The sequence below is a fragment of the Marmota marmota genome, unplaced genomic scaffold, assembly GCF_001458135.2.
Source record: "Marmota marmota marmota unplaced genomic scaffold, marMar, whole genome shotgun sequence".
Classification (NCBI taxonomy): Eukaryota; Metazoa; Chordata; class Mammalia; order Rodentia; family Sciuridae; genus Marmota; species Marmota marmota.
Window position 1 is genome coordinate 247,880 of NW_026000222.1, and position 22,774 is coordinate 270,653.

The 22,774-nt window shown below is 49.1% G+C and overlaps 1 protein-coding gene across 11 annotated transcripts in view; it reads right to left on the minus strand.

The window, feature by feature from the left end:
* Positions 1–5,278: 5,278 nt before the first annotated feature.
* Positions 5,279–22,774, minus strand: part of Def8 (differentially expressed in FDCP 8 homolog) — an 18,784-nt gene continuing 1,288 nt past the window's right edge. For 2 of the 11 annotated variants that reach the window (XM_015495918.2, XM_048792503.1), the window contains exons 2-13: positions 22,648–22,692; positions 19,296–19,429; positions 18,398–18,495; positions 16,654–16,803; positions 15,178–15,319; positions 13,809–13,973; positions 13,166–13,293; positions 12,911–13,024; positions 11,825–11,905; positions 10,273–10,413; positions 9,980–10,089; positions 6,610–8,843 (exon numbers count right to left, since the gene is read on the minus strand). In XM_015495918.2, coding sequence (XP_015351404.1) covers positions 8,741–8,843; positions 9,980–10,089; positions 10,273–10,413; positions 11,825–11,905; positions 12,911–13,024; positions 13,166–13,293; positions 13,809–13,973; positions 15,178–15,319; positions 16,654–16,803; positions 18,398–18,495; positions 19,296–19,429; positions 22,648–22,670 — 1,389 coding nt within the window. In that variant the 5' untranslated portion in view covers positions 22,671–22,692 and the 3' untranslated portion in view covers positions 6,610–8,740. Of the gene's footprint in view, positions 5,909–6,609; positions 8,844–9,979; positions 10,090–10,272; positions 10,414–11,824; positions 11,906–12,910; positions 13,025–13,165; positions 13,294–13,808; positions 13,974–15,177; positions 15,320–16,653; positions 16,804–18,397; positions 18,496–19,295; positions 19,430–21,100; positions 21,332–22,647; positions 22,693–22,774 lie in introns of those variants that run through there. The other 9 variants (XR_007343619.1, XM_048792501.1, XM_015495919.2 and 6 more) reach the window with 9 other exon arrangements.

A 22,774-nucleotide genomic window follows, 5' to 3' on the forward strand; every position in this document is an offset into this window, starting at 1 on the left:
TTTTTTTTTTTTTTTTTTTTTTTTTTGCGTACACAACATCATTTGTATGTGGTGCTGAGGATGGAACCCGGGCCGCATGCATGCCAGGCGAGCGCGCTACCGCTTGAGCCACATCCCCAGCCCATCCTATTACTTTTAATACCAGCTCCAGGACGGCTTCTCCTAGCTCCTGCCTCCAGCCACCTAATGCGGTATCCAGGTTTACAGGAGGGAGAGAACACACCAGGGAGTGGACTTTTATTGGGGAACAAAAAATTCAAGGGAAAATCCCATCCAATGACACTTAAGGGGGGCAGCATCCCAAGGTCAGGGGCGACGATTGGGTCTTCCGGGAAGTGGCCAGGCACGCCTCTGCACGGGCAAGCCCTCGGACCTGGAAAAGGATGGGGAATAGCTCTGACACAGCTGTGTCTAAGCGCCTCTCGTCCAGCCAGGGAGATAAATCAGGTGCGAGGATGGCCTCCCACAAAACCCTGTCTCTAATAATAATACAAAATAGGGCTGGGGCTATGGCTCAGTGGTGGAGTGCCCCTGAATTCAATCCCCGGTATACCACCCCACCGCAACCCCCGGACAAAATGCCATAATAGAGCATGGAATGTTTGTTGATTATGTGGCTGGAAGAACAGAGCCAGCAAAATGAGCTGGAATGTCACCATCATTCAGAAGAAGGCTGAGTTTGTTTCATGTCTTACAGCATCAACAAGGTGGGAACTCTATAACTAGAGCGAGTAAAGCATGGTTTGTGAGATTCAAAGAGTGCCACTGTCTGCCCCACTTCCAGAGGAAGAGTGCACCTCCCTAGCAACAACTGAGACATACATCCATATGTGCTGGAAAACACCATCAAAAGTGAATACAACCCCAGCAGGTTTTTGATGTAGATAACAAAGGCCTATACTGGAAGAGAATGTCTGAAAGAAAGTTTATTTCAATGAGAGAAAGCTGACCCTGGGTCTAGATGGATGCTGCTGCTTAGTGGAAATGCATCTGGGGACAGTTGAAGCCCTTGCTGGTGTACCACTCAGAAACTCCCAAGCCTCTGAAGGGGTACTCAAAGCCCAATTTGCCTATAATCTGGCACTCAAACAAAAAGTCTTGGGCTACCAGGAGCATCTTGAATGGTTTACATGCATTTTTTGCCCTGCTATTGAAAACTACTGTGCCCAGAATAATCTCACCAAGAAAGCATTGCTCATTCTAGACAATGTGTCATACCACCCAGTAAATTTGAGTGATCTTTCTGATAATGTAAGAATAGAAGATCTTCAAGACAGTATAGCTGACTCAGTCTAGCCCATGGGTCAAGGTGTAGCCTCAGCCTTCAAAGCTCATTACCTGAGAAGGACTTTAGAGTACACCCGAAGAGCAGCAGATGGCAAGGATACAGCTGTGATCAGAGTTTTGGAGAAATGACATAATGGATGCTGTAGATAATATTGTAGTATCTTGGGAGAAGATCAAGCTAGCAATGATGAACAGTGTGGGGGAGATTTGACTAGAGTGTGTTCATTCCCAGAGTTTTTCTCAAACAGATACAATTGCACAACTTCAATAAAACATTGTGACCCTTGCCAAGAATGTAGCCCTCGGGCTGGGGATGTGGCTCAAGCGGTAGTGCGCTCACCTGGCATGCGTGTGGCCCAGGTTCGATCCTCAGCACCACATACAAACAAAGATGTTGTGTCCACTGATAACTAAAAAAATAAATAAATATTAAAATTCTCTCCCTCTCTCACTCTCTTAAAAAAAAAAAAGAAGAAGAATGTAGCCCTGGAAGAGATGGTAGAGACTGACATGAACCAGTTACTGTGATCCATGAAGAAGATCTTTCAAATGAGCAAGTGATGCAGCTGGAACTGGAGCAGGCAGCAGGACAGGAAGTGGGTCCTCCCTACATCAGCTGACCACAGAATTGTCTGCAGCCTTTTCACATTTTGAAGCTGACTTGCAGGTCCTTACCAGTAACAGCTCTAATGATAAGTGAAAATTGAAAGTGTCAAGAATAATCAATGGCACAATAAGCTTCTACCAGGAATTATTTGAGAACTAGCAGGTTCTTTATCAAAATAGAAGCCAAAAGCACAAATATACTTCAATGTTGAGATCCAGATAGACCTCTGTGCTTCCAGATGTTTAATATGCATAAACTTTCTGCTGGTATTTCCTTTTTTTTTTTTCCCCTAGATGTGGACGGACACAGTATTTTTGTTTTTATGTGGTACTGAGGCTCGAACGCAAGACCTCACACATGCTAGGCAAATGCTCTACCACTGAGCTCCAACTCAGAAAGGTATTTCCTTTTTTTTTTTTTTTTAAATATTTATTTATTTTATTTTTAGTTCTCGGCGGACACAACATCTTTGTTGGTATGTGGTGCTGAGTATCGAACCCGGGCCGCACGCATGCCAGGTGAGCGCGCTACGGCTTGAGCCACATCCCCAGCCCGGTATTTCCTTTTTGACAATTGGAAGTATCAGATTTTGCCATTAAAACTGTATTTACATCTGTGAAAACATTTTTTTAATTTACATCAGGAAAAAAAGAAAACTTGCAAAGAGGAGACTAGCCTTTTCAGACATTAGAGCACAAGATCAAGGCCCCATAATTAAAGCAGTGTGAGAGTCAGGCTTGTGGATGGGAACAGAGAGTTCAGACATGGATGCAGATAGATTTTGCAAAAGATAGTTCAAGATAACTGGTTGACCGTTTGGAGGAACATAAAATTAGATCTATACCTCACAAAATATGCTCAAAACAGACCAGGAATCTGAAGAGAAATGTGAAACCATGCAAGTGTGCAGGAGTGAATTTCTCTTCTCATAGAAACGGGGTCTAGCTGTTACCCAGCTGGTCCTGAACTTCTGGGCTCAAATGACCCTCCTGCCTCAGTCTGCTGAGCCTAGAACTTGAGGCACACACCACCACTCCCAGAAGTGGATGCCTTTTTACCCAGGTGTAGGGAAAATTTTTCAATGACTTAAAGCCCAGATTAAGTGAAACAAAATATTAATCAATTTTGGCCATATAAAAGTATAATCAAAATAAAACATTTCCATGGGAATGCAAACAAGGTCAAAAGGTATTGAGAAACTGAAAGAAAATATTTGCAAGATATTTCACAATAAATGGGCTAAATCCCTAACTTGCATAGAATTCTTAAAGTGTGAGAAGGAAAATACTTGGACAAAAGACAATTCATGGGGCTGGAGATATGGCTCAAGTAGTAGTGCGCTTGCCTGGTATGTGTGAGGTACTTAAGCACCACATAAAAAAAAAGACAATTCATAAATTAGATTCCGAAATATGAAAAGAAGTTCAATCATACTTGTAATTAGAGAAATACAAATTAAAACTACACATTGTTTCTCATTACCTTCTTGCATATATCAGAAAGTGTGTGCCAGGCACGGGCATGGGCCCATTAGTCCCAACTATTCAGAAGGCTTGAATTCAAGACCACCCTTTGTGGCTTAGTAAGAAAAAAAGAGGGGGCTCAAGCGGTAGCGCGCTTGCCTGGCATGCGTGCGGCCCAGGGTTCGATCCTCAGCACCACATACAAACAAAGATGTTGTGTCCGCCGATAACTAAAAAAATAAATATTAAAAAATTAAAAAAAAAAAAGGCTAAAGAGACTTGGCAACAGAATGTAGTCTGAGATTTGGGAGAAGGAAACGAGGTTGACTATAAAATAGAAAACTTGCAAAATCTGAATAAGATCTGCTATAAGTTTTATAGTACTGTGTCAGTATTAATTTCCTTTGATGGTTGCACTATNAAAAAAAAAATCTTTATTTTGTTTATTTAATTTTATGTCGCACTAAAAATAAAACCTCATGCCTCACCTGTACAAGGCAAGCTCTGTTCTACTGAGCCACAATCACAGCCAGAAGAATAGGATTTTAACTTACCCTTGGTAAATAGAATGTATTGTTTCAGGACCCAGAGGTTTTTTTGTTGTTAGTTTTGTCTTTTCTGTGCTTTTTGTATCTACACTTATTCCAGGAATGATTATTTATAAATTAAAAAATAACATAAATTTAAAATAGTGGACGAGAATAAGTGTGTGTTTTTATGTGTGTATTTGTGTGTGTGTTTGTATTTGTATATGTGTCTGTGTGTTATATGTAATTTGGGGCAAAAAAAAAATCATCAAATAATACTCTACCTTAGAAGAAACCAAGATCTAAGAAAAGAATAGAATACAAAGACCAAAGGTTCCTAACCATTATTAAAAATTTACAACGAATGGGCTGAGGTTGTGGCTCAAGTAGTAGAGTGCTTGCCAAGCACCTGGGAGGCACTGGGTTCGATCCTCAACACTACATAAAAATAAAATAAAGATATTGTATCCACCCAAAACTAAAACATAAATATTAAAAAATTCTCTCTCTCTTTAAAATATATATATTATATATATATATATATATATATATATATATATATATATATATATATATGTGTGTGTGTGTAAATAAATAAAGAGGCACATGAGGACACAGAAAACAGGTTGAAAGGCTACCACTGGCCTAATCTGGGACATTATGATTTCAGTAAAGAACTCAATGAGTAAAGTAGAAACTCGAGGACATAAAAAGAGAAATAGAACTCTTCCAGATAATAGTCAACTTATAAATTTAGGTAGAATGACAATTAGTCAATCATCAATTGTTAGTGGACATCATTAGAATTGTTCTTCAAAATAATTCGTCTGGGGGCTGGGGATGTGGCTCAAGCGGTAGCGCGCTCCCCTGCCATGCGTGCGGCCCGGGTTCGATCCTCAGCACCACATACAAACAAAGATGTTGTGTCTGCCAAGAACTGAAAAATAAATATTAAAAAAAAAAATATTCTCTCTCTCTCTCCCCCCCTCTTTCTTTAAAAAAAAAAATCGTCTGGGGGCTGGGGAATGTAGCTTTGTAGTAGAACACGTGCCTAGCACATGTGAGTTCCCTAGGTGTGATTACCAACAACCACCACCAAAAAAAAGTCTGATGCACCTTTCAAAAATGTCAGTGTTTGGTCAGATTAAAGGCTAAAGAGAGGGGGCTGGGGATGTGGCTCAAGCGGTAGCGCGCTCGTCTGGCATGCGTGCGGCCCGGGTTCGATCCTCAGCACCACATAACAACAAAGATGTTGTGTCCGCCGAAAACTAAAAAATAAATATTAAAAAATTAAAAAAAAAAAAGGCTAAAGAGACTTGGCAACAGAATGTAGTCTGAGATTTGGGAGAAGGAAACGAGGTTGACTATAAAATAGAAAACTTGCAAAATCTGAATAAGATCTGCTATAAGTTTTATAGTACTGTGTCAGTATTAATTTCCTTTGATGGTTGCACTATGGCCATGAAAGGCAGTGTCTCTATGGAGTGGGTATACACACATATGCACAGAAAAGGAAGAGTATAGAAGCAAGCTGTTTGCAGCTTGATGTCCAATGTCTCAGAGCAGAATGTGTGAAGGAAGAGAATAGCAATGTGGCGCCAGATGTTAACATTTAGAGAATCCAGGAGGTGGCAAATGGGGAGATTTTTACAACTTTCCTGTAAATTTCAATTTGCCAAAGTGAAAACATAAAAAGAAAAAAGCATATTCTGAAAGGGGGGAAATTGCACTCTCTATCTCATGTCCCAAGTGCAACTTTAGCTACTGAGTTGTTGGAGGCATAGTCAGCATCCCAGTCCACAATTGCCCTGGGAAGCCCTTCCTCTTACCCTTCTAAGGGTCTCCAATAGAAGGAAAGAAGTAGATGTGCTCTTGGGCTTCTTGGGCAGAGAGTTGCAGCATACTAGTCCATCTGGATGCAGTTACATATGGATGATGTATAAAGACACTTCCTAAAGCAGAGTCCTGGTGTCATCTGGATCATAGCCCCTTTGAGATCCTGTTCAAAACTGTAGATCCCATCTCTGCAGAAAAAAAAAAAAATGCATACCTAGAGTTTTCAATCTAATTTGGAAGGGGATTTATGAATCTCATGAAGACCATCCATTAATAACCCCTATTCAAGGGCCTTGAGCTGCAGTGAGGGCCTTTCTAATGGGTTTGGCTTGTGAAGATGGATGATGTTCCTGAGAGCCAGAATGGGACTCTGGATGAACGTGTCATGATGATATGATGGCCAGTCTACCACAGCTTGTTGTTGAGCCAGTCCTGAGGACTTCAGAGAAACATAGCTGCTATTTACAGAGCATTTTCTACATGGAAGGCGCAGTGCCAAATGCTTCCTGGAGATTTGAGTGGTCATCCCAGCTCATCAAAATGAAGGCTGAGATAAACTGTGCAAGTTCTCCACACACCACCAGAGAAGGCTCAGGTCTTGATCTGACACCATCTTAAGCACTTCTTCTTCTTCTTTTTTAATACCTTCATTTTATTTGTTTATTTTTATGTGGTGCTGAGGATCGAACCAGGGCCTCGCAAGTGCTAGGCAAGCCTTCTGCTGCTGAGCCACAACCCCAGCCCCATCTTAAGCAATTCTTCCAACTTCACCCGAAACCAGGTACATTTAAGCCTGCTGGAGGGGAAGGCCATGAGGTTTCCTACCCCTGATGTTGGCTTTTATGTCAAACAACTCTGCTTTATCCCAGATTCACCACACACACCAGAGTCTAGAGAACACATTTAATGAGACACAGATGGTGGCATTACTGTGACTGGGCCTTCCTCAGGCCATCCGTGTTCCACGCTATGGGTATCTTTGGGTGTAGTCTTCTAAAAGATGCTGGCCATGCAAATCAACTTCTGGCTGTGGTTCTTCCTATCATGCTGTGACTACTAGAAGGTCCCACACATGATTCTAATTAAAGACGACTGTCATCCAGAAAGGTAGAGAAGAGATGTTAGGGGACAAGGTATAGAGGTGAGTTTAAAAAAAGCACAGTAGTAGTGGGAGGAGTGGGGAATATCTAAAAAGGGGGAGCCAACTTTTGTCCAACAAATGCCAGCCTACAGATGTTTTCTAAGGACATAATACTTTGTAACTAGAATAACGTGATGTTGACTACACAGGAGATTCAGGAATGACCAATATCCACGTGACAGAAATGTGATGCAGTAGTGATAGACATGCAGATTTAGGGGTATAGGAAAAGGGCACTTAGCCTTTGCCCCCCCCCATTCAATCCCAAAGAGAAAGGGGAAGCAGGATAGGGACCCACCACTGACCTGACCTCATGTCACACTCCTTAAAGAATTTCAACAGTGTCCCCTTGTCACTGTTCCACCCTGAGGTAGGTCAATACCACTTTCCCCATTTTCCAGATGGGGAAACTGAGGCAAAACACAGCAAGCGCCTTGCCTCAAGCCAACTGGTGGCACAGCCGGATAAGGAGGGTGCTGTTTCACCCCACCCCCACCCCCAGAATGAGCCAGCAAGCTGGGCTGTGTCCTGCTGGCTGAAGTGTCTCTTGGGCTTAGTCACAGGTGATGAATAGCCATCACCTGCCCTCTGCCCACCACCTGTGTATGTGCAAAGCCAAGCACAGTCTAGGGTGGGGAGGAAAGGGACAGACAAAAGCAACCCCAGCTGTCCAGGGACAGATGACCATGTCCTGACATCCCTCCTGCAACATCCCCATCCCTAGGACCTGTAAAGTGCAAACCCCAAGGCTGGGAGTGGCTTTCCCACCGAAAAGCCTTGGGTCCTATCCACCTTCCAGGTCTGGACATTCCCGCATGAGCTCTATACCTCCTGCTTCATTCTTCCTCCAGCAAATATTCCCATTTCTCAGGCCTCAGGCCCCAAACCAAAACTTTCTGGATGGTCATCTCTGAGCTCTCTGGAGCTCTTCAAGACTGGCAGCAAGACAAAGCTCCAGGGACAAATGTGATCCCAAGGAATGCCACACAGGCCTATTGTACCCAACTCCTTTACCTGACCTGGAACCTCCTCCAGGGACCCAGTTCCTGCTACACACCGGAGGCCAGGACACCCTTCTTGGGCCGGGCCCACCACCACTCATCTCAGAGCACCAGGATAAGGGGGCTGGGCCAGAGCAAGAGCAGCAGCAAGCGCACCCACAAGGAGAAGCGCCACAGCAGGAAGCCTCCCTTTCCTGCTCAGGGAGGGCAGGGACCCAATGGACTGACGGCCCATGGATGACTTAGAAGAACCTCAGGTGGTGCCATGGACACAACCTTGAAGAGCCCCAGCCAGGGATGATCAGAAGCTCCCAAAGAGGCAAGGGACCAGAAGGGTTGGTCTTCAGGTAGAATCTAAAGCATCTGCCAGAGCAGGTGGAACAGGCCCAAGGCTGGGTGTATGCAGCTGGCATGCTCAGGTCTCACTGGCCACTCCTCTGAAGCCCTCTGGGGGTCTTTACCTGACCAGTTGCAGAGTGGCTTGGACAGGAGCAGGGAGGGGCATCTCTAGAACCCAGAAGCCTTGGCCCTAGGGGATTGGGGAATGCTGTGTCACTGGGGAAGTAAGAGGTCCTTCCCTGTCCCCCTAGAAAGTCACACCCTGACCAAGGAATCCTATAGTGGGGGTGGAGGGTAGGGGCTACACTGTGACCCCTCAGAGCAGCACACCAAGTTAACAGCCAGGTGCAGATGCCCCAAGTCCAGCCAGCACCTGGAGATCATCAGTCCTGGTGGGCACTGCTCACCCACTTCTGGCCCAGCAGGAGTGAAGACATCCAAAGGATGCACCCAAAGGGTCTTCAGGGCAGAAACAGCACCCTGGCTTAGACAATGCCAGTGGGGTGGGTGCCAGATAGGCAGGTGGTGTGCCCAGTGCTCTAGGCATCCAAGTCTGGATCGGGCTCCTGGAAGAGTGACTGCTTCCTCAAGTTGAGCCGGGCACACTTGGGACATGTGGTTGAGTTGTCGTAGTAGCAGTCCCTGGGGGCAGAAAGACAGGCTGGACTCTGCATGTAAAATTATACCCCGGGACTCTCACAGCCTCCTAAGTTAGCTTCCATTAACCCTCTACAAACACAGAAACAGGCTCACAGATGTTCAGTACCACAGGACAGGAGCAGGGTCTTCATCCAGGAGTCACTAACCTTGAGGCCCCCGAATGTGCCTGTGCTCAGGTCCGCACATTACCCAACGCTGCAGGCTCCTAGTTAGTGGGGCTCAGCCAGGCAGGCACACCTAGGCTCCACACTTGTAGCTACTTGACTGTCGCCACCTCTTCATGCCACTCTGGTGCTTCTACCCCTGGTTCTAAACTGCGTGTCAAGGCAGGCCAGGGCACTGCAGAGAGTGTGTGGGGCTCTACAAGCACATTTACTTCTTTGAAGAGAACAGCGATATTTGAAGTCTGTGAGGCACATGCAGACTACTAGCTCAAGGGAATTTTGTGACTCCCTAGCTGTGTAGAGCTGAGATGTCATCAGTTACTATGATAAACAGCAGATGCCCAGCAAAAATCAGTGTGGGCAGAACATGGGGAATAGTGTCCCACTTGACTTCAGGGCCCAGCATGTACACATGTATCATTAGTAGAAAATGATACTTATTGAATAACAAAATTCAAAATGCTTTTCTTCTAATTTATGTGTATTATTTTTCCAAACAGCCACTAAATAAATCTTCAGGACATAAATCCTTATAACACTGTTTGGACATAGGTACTTAGTAATCAAAAGTGTTAGTTTTTTTGTTTCTTTGTTTGTTTGTTTTTTTAAGTAACTGAGGCACTAAGGGTTTCAGGAACTAAAGCTTGCGAACATTTGGCCTGTACTGACCTGAAGGAGTGAATGCCACTGGTGCAGAAGGGAGCAAGTGCAGGGCCATCTGGGCTGCAGCAGTCCCTTCCCAGCTCTGTGGGCATTCATCCCTAATAGGATTTTTAATTTAGTCAGACACCAGGATCTAACTACGTATCTCAGAATCGGCCAAGGCCCCGAGGTCTGTTTCCCTGTCTCTCGGGGACAGCAGTGAGGCTCACACACACCAGCCACAGCTGAGGGCAGACACAGCCACAGCTGAGCTCAGCAACCAGTTTGAAGTTGGGTCCAGGCCACACCCACCTGTGGAAGACGGCTGAGCAGTCGGCACACACAGATGTGTGGCTGTCAAATGGGAACAGCACATCGCCCTCTCTGCAGAGCTCACACACGAACCCCTTGGCCTGGCACCGCTGGTAGGAAGGGGAAACAGTGTGGGAATTGAAGGTGGGCAGGTAGGTGCCAGCTCGGGCCACGGATATGCTGGACCCAGCTGCTGCTTCTGCCAATCCCAGCTCCTGAGTCTGGAGGGCCAAAGAGCAGCTTCATGGTCCCTCTGGTCCAGACCCCAACCATGGAGGGCTATGGAGACCCACCTCACAGTCCAGCTTGATGTGCTTGGCGAAGAGTGTGTGGGTCTCAGTGAGCGAGCAGCCCAGGCGGCCCACGTGGACATCCAACAGGTCCTGGATGGAGTACATCTCATCGTTCTCCACAAAGTGCTGCCGGTCCTGGAGCTGCGAGCCAGAAGATGTTACCCCAAGCACAGAGCAAGGGCCCTCCCCTCCACCCAGGCCACTCCCCTTGCCAGGGCTCAGGGTGCTGAGGAAGGTACCTGTGTGTGGGCTCAAGAACAGAATCCAGGAGCCTGGGGACGCCTGAGAGGGTCTCGGAGCCCAGGCCATGTTTCTGGGTCTATATGCCCCTATTCTCCTTGCCCCTCTGATGCCCCTTCAGCCACAGTGGTGGTCCCACTACTCCCCTCTTGCAGTCCTTCCCAATTCTGGCTGTCCCTCTTCCTGGTCCCAGTTCCCCTGCTTGGCACCTGCCCCACACGCCCTGTCCCCTTCCCTGCTTTCTCTTGTCCACTGTGCCTGTCTCTGACATACGACTCCTCATTTTTCTTGAATTCCTGACTGATGGGCACTCTCCAAGGGTGCAAAGCTCTCCTGCTTGTCCTATTCACTGTTTTCAGAATCCAGACCAGAGTCATGAATGTTGGTTGAAGAATAAACAGGTGGTTTATTCTAAATATTCCTTTTGGTTGCAGTTGAACACAAGACCTTTGTTTTATTCATTTATGTTTATGTGGTGCTGAGGATGGAACTTAGAGCCTCACAAATGCCAAGCACGCCTTCTACCACTAAGCCACAGGCCCAGCCCCTAAACAGGTGAGTTTTTTGTTTTTGTTTTTGTTTTTTTTTTAATATTTATTTATTTATTTAGTTTTCGGCAGACACAACATCTTTGTTTGTATGTGGTGCTGAGGATCGAACCCCGGCCTCACACATGCTAGGTGAGCGCGCTACCGCTTGAGCCACATCCCCAGCCCCAAACAGGTGAATTTTAAAACTTGTGTTTGGGATGGGGTTGTGACTCAGCGGTAGAGCGCTCGCCTAGCATGTGTGAGGCCCTGGGTTCGATCCTCAGCACCACATAAAATAAAATAAAGATATTGTGTTCATCTACAACTAAAAAATAAATGAAAAAATAAAATAAAACTTGTGTTCCTCTTGGGCTGGGGTTGTGGCTCACTGGTAGAGCGCTCACCTAGCATGTGTGAGGCACTGGGTTCAATCCTAAGTACCACATAAAAATGTATAAATAAAAATTAAAGATAAAAAAAAAAAAAAGACAACTTGTGTTCCTCCTGTTGGAGGAATCTGGGCCAGGTTCACCTCCATGGAGACTCACATGAAGGTTGAAGGACATCTTACTCATCTGTTTCCAAAACTGAAATAATCAAAGAACACTTCTGTGGGTAGACTACCTGATGGCTTATTATCAACCTGGTGTTCCGGTACAGTTTGGGAGGCCCAGACTGCTACAAGCTAAACATACACAACTACCAAGTTATCTGAAAAGTTCCGAGTGTGAGGTGATTCCATCACCCTGGCTCTTTGGGGCCAGTCCCTCTGATAGTCTGACCTGCAGTAGCAGACGAGCTTCCATGGCCTCCTTGCAAGTGATGAAGTATGGCTTCATGAGCAGAATGTCCTGGCGCAGCTTCTGTGGACAAGGGAGCAGGTTAACTCCTCAGCTAGGGCAGAGGGGAGGCATATAGGACACAGTAGGGGCACATAGATCCAGAAAGATGGTCATGGCCCCTCGCCATGACCTCGTCAGCAAGGCAAAGGGACTGGCCCTGTGCTGGTTTTATGGGGTCATGTCCACTAGGTGGCCTCAGTTTACAGTCTGCGTGGCAACAAGATGAGCAGGGAATGGGGAGGTACCCTCAGTTTCCCCAGGATGGTCCCAGATCCGAGAGTTCCAGCCACACTCACGTCAGGATCGTGAGGTTCATTTACTATCGCCCACAGAATCCCCCACCACTCTGCTTATCCCAGCTCCCCAGGCATGCAATGCACCCATCAGGGCAATACTGGTCCACATCCAGCACTGAACTGAGATTCCAATTAGATCCCACATCTCTCATCAGCCCTGTGGCGTTGGCAACTCAACCTGCTCTGTTGGTCCTCTCCCATGTGACATGGGAACTAACCCTTTCCCCCACCTTGCCTGAGGCAATGTGGCACCTCCTACCTGGACAGAGCCTCAGTCTGCCCTCAGTCCCAGCTCTCCCTCGTGGCTGAAAGTGGCTACCAGCCCACATAGTGCAGAGCACGTGAACGTAGCTGGTCTGTACTAAGTATACAACACACACTGGCATTCTCAGATGTGGCACACACAAAGGGTACAATAGATCAATAATTTTACATATTGATTGCACATTTAAATCACCTTTTGGATACACTGGGTTACATAAAATATATTAGTAAACATCTTCACCCGTTTCTTTTTACTTTTTTAATAAGACTACTAGAAATTAAAAAATTGCCTCCGTGCCTGCATCAGATGGCTCCAGGACAGTTTCAGCACTGTCAATCTGCAGGGCAGCCAAGCGGGCCTGTTGAACCTAAGCAGTACCTGTCCTCTGCGCACACCTTTTGTGGCCCCCCACGGCTAGAAAACTGAATCCATCAGATACAGCATCCTGCCCGCCCCTAGCCTCACCCGGATCTCCACCAGCTCCTCCACGTAGTTGAAGAGCAGAGGGTTGATCTCCCGGAGTCGGAGCACTGGCCGGGACACCATCAGCGCCAGGTAGCGCATGCTGCAGCGAGACACCTGCGGGGTGGTGGAGTGACCACGCCAGCCCAGGGAGCCAAATCCCGCCCTCACGTGCCTGCTGGCCATGGGACACACCCACCGCTTGCCTGCCAGTTGGCTCTCCCTCCCCAGGCCCTCTTCCCTGTCCCCAACCCCCACCTTGCGGGGCTCAAAGTCCCAGTTGTGCACCACTCGTGCAGGGATGACGGCCAGGTCATTCCAGTGGCAGTGGCTGCAGTAGTACTGGCCTGTGTAGTCGCACTGACGGGCCTCGCTGGGCACGCCCCCTGTGGGGATCAGCCATTCAAGGTCACTGTGGCAGCCACGGCCTGCCTCACCAGCCCACAGCCCACAGAAAATAGAAAGCAGGGTCAGTGATCCCACCCTCCAGACCAGACCTACAATCCCTAAGCCATGAGGCTGAGGGGCTTATGCCCTCAGTTTGATCACCATTTAAACAGGGCAGGAGGATCCCACTATAGGACCGCTCGTGGACCCCATGAATGAATGCTGGTAAGTCTCAAAACACCCACTCTGTGTGGCTGGCCTGTGGTTCTCCTGGTCCCTGCCTGGGTGGGCTTCCTGTGACAGAGGCCACAGAGCTGAGCTTTGGTCCCAGCCATGTAGAGATGTGGGCAAGTCAGGAAATAGCTAGAACCTCAGCTTGCTTTTAGTCAGAAATGCAATTGTCAGTCACTTCCCAAAGACGGGGAGCAGGGACTGACCCCCAGACCCTCACTTAACCCTTCCACCACCCATGCTGGGACAGCTCCCTCACCCTCTTCTCCCTGCCACCACTCACGCAAAGAGATGGGCACCCGGCACTCCGCGCAGCGGTAATCCTGGCTGTCCAGCCCTGTCTCAGGGCAGATGTTCAGCTCATACTCAGCCTGGTGGCTAACTTTGGAGCTCACGCAGGGCTTGGAGATGAGGCTCAAGCACTTGCTGTGGCAGCGGTAGTAACACCCTGGGTGGGAACAACCAGACCTCTTAGAAGTGGAGAGGAGGGTCCTGCAGCACAGGCTGACCTTCAGCAGGACCAGTCTGCATCCTGCACATTTCTGCTGCAGTGTCCAGATCAATCCAAGACCTTATTGTGGCATGGCCCCAGAAGTGCCTTAAAGATCCTCACAGTTCCCTGAGCCTTATCTCTCAACTCGAGACACACATGTCCTGGGGCCAACCTGCCATTCCCACCCACCAAACCCAAGCTTTCCAAATGGAATTCTCACTCTTCTGTTCCATCTCCAGTCCTGTTTCCCCTCTGGTTTTCAGCAGCTCCATCCATCCACAGCTGAGCCCAGACACCATGAGTTATGCCAACTCCCCTTGTCTTTTACACTGCACACCCAAACCCCCAGCTGGCATGGCCTCAGCCACCTGTCACTCCATCGTACCCATCAGAGTTTCGTACCCTCCCCCTTCTACTCACCTCTCCTTCAGGCTTTGCCCCCTCCTTCCGCCTGCTCAACTCAGCAGCCAGAGTCTAAAGCAGTCAAGCACCTAGGGCTCTACAAACAAGCCAACTTCACCACACCTCCTCACACAGGATGCTCCGGTCGCTGTCTTCTGCTCCTCCTTGAAGACTTCAGCCATGGGACCCTTCATCACATGGCTTCCTCAGCCAGAACACCTCTCCCTAGGTACATCCCTGCCTTGCTCCCTGACCTCCAGGCATTTGCTTAAATGTCACATGGGCACCCTAAAGTGGTACCCACTCTACCCACCATACACCCTATTCCCTTTCCCTTTTTTCTTTACTACCATGTCACTTACCAGTCTGATATTTCAACCAAGGAAATCTTCTGCAGTGATGGAAATGTCCTCTCTATACTGTCCAGTGTGGCAGCCACCAGCCTCAGGTGGCTACTGAGCACTCGCCATGTAGACAGTACCACTGATTTATTCCTATTTAAATTTGATGGCCATGGATAGTTAGTGACCACTGTACTGGACAGCTTGGATCTGGATGCAAGCCAGTGAAGGCAGGATCTTTGCCCCTAACTGTTCCTGGTATCTCCAGCACACAATAGGTCTTGGTCCACTGTGTACACTATAGAGGATTCACCTGAACATGACCCACATCTGGAAGCAGAGCTTTGGACTTCTCTGCCCTGCCCCAGAGACCTAGACTGCTTATCCAGTAGGAGTGGGTCTCAGTCTTGGCCTACCTGTGCAGGTGTACCAAGTCTGAATGAGTCCCCAGATGATGGTGTTGCACTTGTCACACGTTTGCTTGACACTCTTGCTCTTCTCCTTGTAGAAGCGGTGCTCAAGAAGGACCCTAATGTTGGGCTCATCCTCATTGGGGTCCTACAGACAAAGAGCCAGGAAAGGGTCACCAGTGAGTTGGTCTCAACTCCTTTCCTTTATTCTAGCCCCTCTACTTATTTCTTCCAGGCACTGCTTATAGGAGTGCGAGTTCCCATTAGCAATAGAAAGACGGTCAGTCAGGGGCAGATCACAGACCACCCACTCCATTTCCCGGCATCCCTTTCAGCCACTTGCCACCTGGGTCTGCCCTGTGAGCAGGAATGATTTACTCTCCCTTTGCTGGCTGGGTGCAGACCAAAATGACGTGGTGTGGAGCCCTTTTGGACTCCCCCAGGGAATGGCAGAGCAATGAAAAAGGATGACTTGGTCTTCAACACCATGACCTGTCACACAGGGCCTGGACTACCTGGGGGATTGTTCATGAGGAAAATCTCACACCAATCTCCTTTAAACCCCTGAATTTTTGGATGTGTGTGTGGCCACAGCCTTACTGATTCCCCAGGGTCTCCTGATGTGGAGTCTTCATTAGGAAATCAGTGAGGCTGTGGCCACACGCACATTGTGGGTCACCGCAGGGCACACACTGACAGCCAAGCCGAGGAACACAGCTGGCCTGCAGTGGACATCTAGGGATTTGGGACTCTGGGATTCATTACCTCCTTCTGGTCTCCTGTCAGGAAACTCCTCCTCCTCATCCAGATACAAGGAGGTGGCTCAAAGAGGTATTGCCCCCCCTCACTTGCTTCAGGGGGGCACATGACCAGAGCTGGCACACGGCTGTGCTTGTTTCAGGCATGGGCATGTGGCAGGACCAGCCCATCAGAGGTCAGGAGGGCCCAGGACTGACTTCTGCCTTCAGCACTAACAAAGGGGAGCTTCAGACTGGGGGTTGTCTCGGTGGTAGAGCACTTGCCTAACTGGCAGGAGGCCCCAGTTCCATCCCCAGAACCACCGAAAAAAAAAAAAAAAAAGGAAAGGAAGCTCTCCTCTGCCGCAAAGCCAGGCTGCCGTTGCTGGCTCGTGCCTGCATCACCTGTCTGCGGACGACCGAGGAGGGGTCAAACGTGGAAAGCAGAACAAAAGAGGGCAGGATTCCTGAGGACCTGTTGGTTAACAAGACAGGACGTTCCTTCTCGTTTAAGCGACTTCAGGTCAGGTTTCTGTTCCTTGCCACCAAGATGGGAAAACGCCTGCACATGGGATACGGGCCCATCTCTCACTCTGCAGTCCTAGACGCCTCTATGTCTCAGCCCCTCAGAGCCCAAAAAGACACACCAGGGAGGGAACTGGAGGCCACCCTGGTGCTCCTGTCCCCACTGCTACCGCCCTGGCTGCTTTAGGCTCCCTCTGTGGCACAGGCGGCCAGCACCCACCTGCAGCTCCTGCAGCTTCAGCCGCAGGTGGATGAGCCTGACCACCGCGTCCTTCTGCTTCTCCGACTGCTCAGGCAGCTCCAGGATCACCTGCCTGCACTCCTCAATCGCCTGCTGTAGCTGCTGAACATCGGAGGCCAGGAACAGACCCTGCCGGGTTGGGGAGCAGTCAGATGGCCACTCCTCGGACTCTCCCTTGGAGGCCAGACTGGTCCTCATGGACAGTTAGGCACAGAGCAGACCTCAAGCCCTTCCCCCAGATGAGGACTTGTTCAAAGCCCAGGAGAATTAGCAGCACAGTCAGAATCCATCCTGCACGGCCTGCCCCCCAACGGGGCTAGTCTACCCACAGACTTCTGAAGACCTAGTAATTCAGGATGCTTTCCAAAATACAACTTCCAAGGGCTGGGATGGACGCTCAGTGTACAGGGCTTGCTTGACTCGCTGGAAGCTGATGTGGTCCCCACTCCTCCATACACAAGCACACTAACTTCCTTTTTTTTTCCAGAAATTTGACTGGGGTTTGTTTTTTGTTTTGTTGACTCTACTGTTTCACTTACTATTTGTTTGTGTGTTTGTACTGTGGGTTGAATCCAGGGGCACTTAACCACTGACCTACATCCTCAGTGCTGGTTTGGTGGTGGTGGTGGTGGTGGTGGTGGTATTTTTTTTGAGACAGGGTCTCACTAAGTTGCTGAGAAAATTGGCCTTAAACTTGCAGTTCTCCTGCCTCGGCCTCCCAAGTCACTGGGATTACAAGTATGCACCACTGTGGCTGACTTACTTCCAAAGGACTTCCCCTTAGAGGAAAGCTGGGGAAATGATACTTTATGTTGTCATAAAGGAGAGGAAATGGCCACTTGGCTCAATTGCCAAGCCCAGACAAATGCCGGTAAAGGAGCCTGGAGGTGTCCTCCACCACCAGACTAGCCGGGATTTGCTAAGACGCAGACTCAGAACACACCACAGGGAGGCAGCTCCTGGAGCTGAACAGGTTGGGCTGACACTCAGGAGCCTTCCTCATCTACCGGGATGCTGGGCTCTAAGAGACCCAGGCAAAGAAAGATGGCACCCTTCCCTTCTCCTTGGAAAGTCTGTGGCCAAAAGGAAGTATTCAAAATGCTATGATACAGATAAAAACATGTATCTGCATGGGCAACGTTTTAAGGCCACATACAAAATGAAAAATGAATCAGCATTGGGTGACTTCTGGCTAAATCTTTTTAAGTTACATTCTGATTTTACTGTGTTTCTCTCAAATAAAAGTTGGAGATAGTTTGCATAAAACTAAAGGCTTTCTAACTTTTAAAATAATTCCAGCTCTTCCACATTCACTTTTCATTCAAAGAAACGCTTTTGTAGAACTTCATGTAGAACAAGCAAGAGTGGCCCCTTCAGTGCTGGGCGGCTGGGGAGGCAGGGAAAGCCTCCTGCTTTCCCTCATCCACCGTCACTCTACTGCAGATCTGCAAGACCCCTGATGACCCCAAAGGGAACCAGTCCTCACACTTGCTCCCCAAGAGTCTGGACTAGGAGCCTAGAGGAGGGCGGAAGGCCCAGGTTCTCAAGCTGCAAACCCAGGCTTTCTCCATCTGCTCTCCAACAGGCTCCGATTCGAGCTCCAGGGGACTTGGCTGAGGAGGGGACTATCAACACCTGAAAATGGTGGTTCCCTGGGGAGGGAAGACTGCACACCTCATACCTCATGGTCCAGCCCCTCTCCCCTCCCAGAACCAAACCTCACCACAGGGCGGGAGAAGTGGTCCTCAGACAGGCCGAGATCCATCACGCGCTCAGAGCAGGGGAACTCAGGCTCCCCAGGGGGCAGCTCAGGCAGGGCCTCTGGAGGAAGAGAGGGTGGGCATGGAGGGTGGTAGGGAGGAAAGTCAGCCTGCTCTCTCTCATGCTCCTCACCCCCAGGAAGGAAGCTGGGGCCACTGGAGCTGGGAAGTGGGACGCAGGCAGACACAGGAAGGAGGCACTGGGGAGCTGGGCCTGCTCAGTTCTGCACGCCCATTTGGTTTAATTCAAAAAGATGAGGTGGAAGGGCTGGGACTGTGGCTCAGTGGTAGAGTGCTCGCCTAGAACGTGCAAGGGCCTGGGTTCAATCCTCAGCACCACATAAATGTAAAATAAAGATATTATGTCCACCTAAAACCGAAAAATAAATATTAAAAAAAAAAGATGAGGTGGAATGGTATTCAATGGTGCTAAAAGAGGCCCACAAGATAGCTTTATATGGGGCTGGGGATGTGGCTCAAGCGGTAGCACGCTCGCCTGGCATGCGTGCGGCCCGGGTTCAATCCTCAGCACCACATACCAACAAAAATGTTGTGTCCAATGATAACTAAAAAATAAGTATTAAAAAAAAAAAAAAAAANTGAGTTCGTTCCACAAGTGTCCTCTGAGCCTGGACTATGTGCCAGGCCCTGGGATTCAGCAGTGGCACACCAGACACAAACCCCTGCCCTCAAAAGCTCCTGCTGGCAAGAAGGCAGAAGCAATCCACAGAGCAGGCAGAAAGGACTGTGCCATGGAGAACCCACTCTGGGAGAAAGCCAGCCTGCTGGAGAGGGCAGTGGGGGGAAAGGTGGTGGGCTGGGAGAAGGGTCAGGGGGCCCACAGAGTCCCCCAGCACCTACCTTCAGAAGAAATGTCCAGGGCCTGCTCACTAGGCCCCTGCTCATGCTGCCTTGGCCCCAGCTCCTTGTTGAAGGGGTTGAGGTGGGCCTGCCGGAACCGGGCCAGCTTCTCATCATATTCCATAGCATTCCACCTGCGGACGCCAGGCAGGGCGAGATGAGGACCCAGGTCCCAGCCTCACCATGGAGCATTCCCACTCCCGAAAACCCCTGCCTCTTTCAGGAAGCATCCCCACACTACAGCCTCCATCCTCAGACTCTCCCTCAGCCACCTCCAGACCCCCTCCAGGCCCCTTGGCAGGCTCCCCCGGGGAAGTCCACAGTGACAGGCCCTTCTGATGTCTGTCATGTATATGACTTATCCAAGGGTGCCCAGCCAGATGCTCTGGAACCCAAGGTCTTCCCTCCCAGCTCAGGGTTTTTTTACCCCAGACACTACAGGGCTCCAGCGCTGGGGTCCCCCATACGTCTAAACTGGCCTCACTCGGCCAAGTCCTCCATGCCCTTGCTGTTGGCCCACTTCCCTGAGACACGTCTCCTACAACTGGGATCCTCCATCCCAACCTAAGCACTCCTTTCCCACCACAACTCCTGGAACTGCAGCCAGTGCCGGGCCCACCCTGCTTTGCTGTCTGTTGTGTGACTGGCAGGGCCCACCTTCCCCCGGCTCCAGGAAGGCCTCCAGGTTCTAGACTATGCTGGCACCTCTCAGGTCTGGGTTCCAGTCCTGCTGAGAGCCACAGGACCTGGGACATGCCCCCAGCTCTGTGCCTGGTCCTCCAAGGTAATAAGAAGGAAGTGCCTAGTCAAGGATCAGTGACTGTTCTTTCCCGTCACAGGACTCAACAAACTAAGGACACACCGGGCTAAGGACTCAAGGCAGGAAGGAAGGGCTTTGGCTGGGCAGGAACACAGGCAGCCAAATACGGCTCCCACTTAATTAGCTGGGTCACACTCCTCAACCTCTCTGCCCCTGTTCCCTCCACAGTCTCCCTCTGCCTCCATTCCATCATCCACAAGTCAGCCACTTTCCAGGTGAAATTGGTTCACAGAAGTTGAGCACAAACTAAGCTCTTGGTAAGATTTACTATTATAGGCAGGGTACAGTGGTGCACACAGCTTAGAAGGCTGAGACAAGAGGATCACAAGTTCCAGGCCAGCCTCAGCTACTTAGCAAGGCCTTAAGCAACTTAGTGAGATCCTGTCTCAAAGTAGGGCTGGGGATGTGGCTCAGTGGTAAAGCAACCCTGGTTTAAATCCATTGTATAAAGAAAGAAAGAAAAAAAAAAAAAACAGAAAAGATTTACTATCATAGGAAGTCAAAAGATAATTTTTCAAAGCTGTGTAGTAAGTCCATGGGTACTGGTTATGCTTCTTCCATACCTGTTACAGTCTCAAATACGAAGACAATCCTGTGACTTCTCCTCTGCTCCCTCACCCAAAAGAAATGGAAGAGAACTGAGTCCAGAGGGAAAGGCCCTGCCCTGGGTCACAGTGTCACCTCACTGGCAGCTAAACAGCCCCACCCCAGCCCCATGCTGTCCTTACACTGGAGTCAGGAGCTCCACACCACCTGTGGATCCTGTCCTGCTTGTTAGGCCTCTGATGGGGAGTATGGGTTGGGCAGCCAGGGTTCTAGTCTGGCAGGAGCCAGCACCTGTTGACAGGCAGCTCCTGGGTCAAAACGGGAAGGTACAGAAGAGGATGAAGGTGCTGTGGCTCAAGCCTGGCCTCTCACTATCACCTGGTGACTATGGGTGGCTCACACTGGGCACCAGAGTCGGAGGCAGCCATCTGATACCCACCTCCCAAGTGCCCAGAGAACAGCAGGAGAGATTATGCACTCCCAATGTTCACTGACGCCTTCATCTTGAGTAGGGAGGCCTGCTTTTTGGCTTGTCACATGATTTCCCAGTCTCTCCTGCAGCTAGACATGGTAATGTGACTATGTTCTGACCAATAGGAAATGAACAAAAAGATCACACCAGACTTCTGGGAATTGTTCTTAAAGGGAGGGCTGCCCCTCTGCAGTCCTTCCTTCCTCCCTTTTGCTGTCTGGAGTGAAGATGTACTGAGTAGAGCTGGAGCAACTACCTTGGGCAGGGACATAGAAGCCACAATGCGATGGCCAAATGACAAGATTGTAGGAGACGCCATCTGAGCCTGAGCACTCACTGCGAAGTTCCTTCAAGTGAGACAGACACAAACTTCCGTTCACACCACTGTTATTGGGGATAGAGTTCTGTCTTTTGCAGCTCAAACAAAACCTGATTCTTCACCCTAGTTGCCTCTTGGTGTTAAGATGAGCAAGCCCAATTTAAACCCCAGCTCTGCCAGTTCCCCACTACATGACTTGGGTAAAAGCCTACACATTTCTCTACTTCCAACTTCTCATCTCTCAAATGAAGATATGATAGTACCATATGGGGCTATCGTAAATATTGGTTAATACAAAGTTCTGAAGGTGCTGGCCAGCACATAGTAAGCCCATGATAAGTACCAGCTACAACTTGTTATTATCATTGTTACCATTATTGTTGAGAATGACAACTCTGATTTAAATTCTGGCTTTCCTAGTGATGAGCTACAGGACCACATTGCCTATAGTCAGGGAGAACATGCCTCCTTAAGTGGATGAGAGGTTAAATATTCATATAGACATTAAAGTCAGCAGCCCAAAGTTGCTGCTGAGAAAACTATCACATTATCACATGATAATGAGCCCAATAGAAAGGAATTGGAGTAGAGGGCTTGGAAGCCACCGCCAGGAGCTCTCCCTGCAAACCTTAGCCTGAGACTCAATATCTTTACACTTCCCAGCAACTGTCTTGGGGCTGCAATCTCCAGAGGAAACAGCATCTTTTATTCAACTCCTGAGTGGCATTGTCACCCCCCAGGCCTGGCACAGAGGTAGTGCATGGATGAAGCAGTGGTGTCATTTGACCTCTCAGTGCTAGTTTCTCTCCTGACTGGTCAGGGAATCAAGTTTCCCTGTCTGCTGAGGGCAGATAGATGATGTCCCAGCACATGGCTGCAAGAGTACGGCTGCTGACTTTAGTAGAGAGCCAGCAAACCATTCCCTTCAAAGTCACCCCACAGAGCTCTGCACCCATTATTCTGGCTTGAACTTAGAAAGGAACAGGCAAGAAAGGGGAGAGAGAGAGGAAAGAACCCCACTCTCTATCCTCTGCCCTCTAGAGATCTCCCCTCTTGTAGTGGAGGTGACTGCCAACATAGCGATTAAAGAAACCTCAGAGTGTAGCCAGAGGAGCCCCAGGGGCAGAGGGACACTGAGCTGAAGCTGAGGATATCTTCAGGATACATGCATCAGACCCCCCCATGTCCTGCCCACCTGGCTACCATTCCAGCTGTCATCTGGAGGTCCTGAGAGTTCACCCTGGAGGGGGACAAAGTGCACTTCATCTGTACCTTAAACAAGGCCTGCCAGGACCCAGGTGTGCCCAGGGACAGGGTTACCA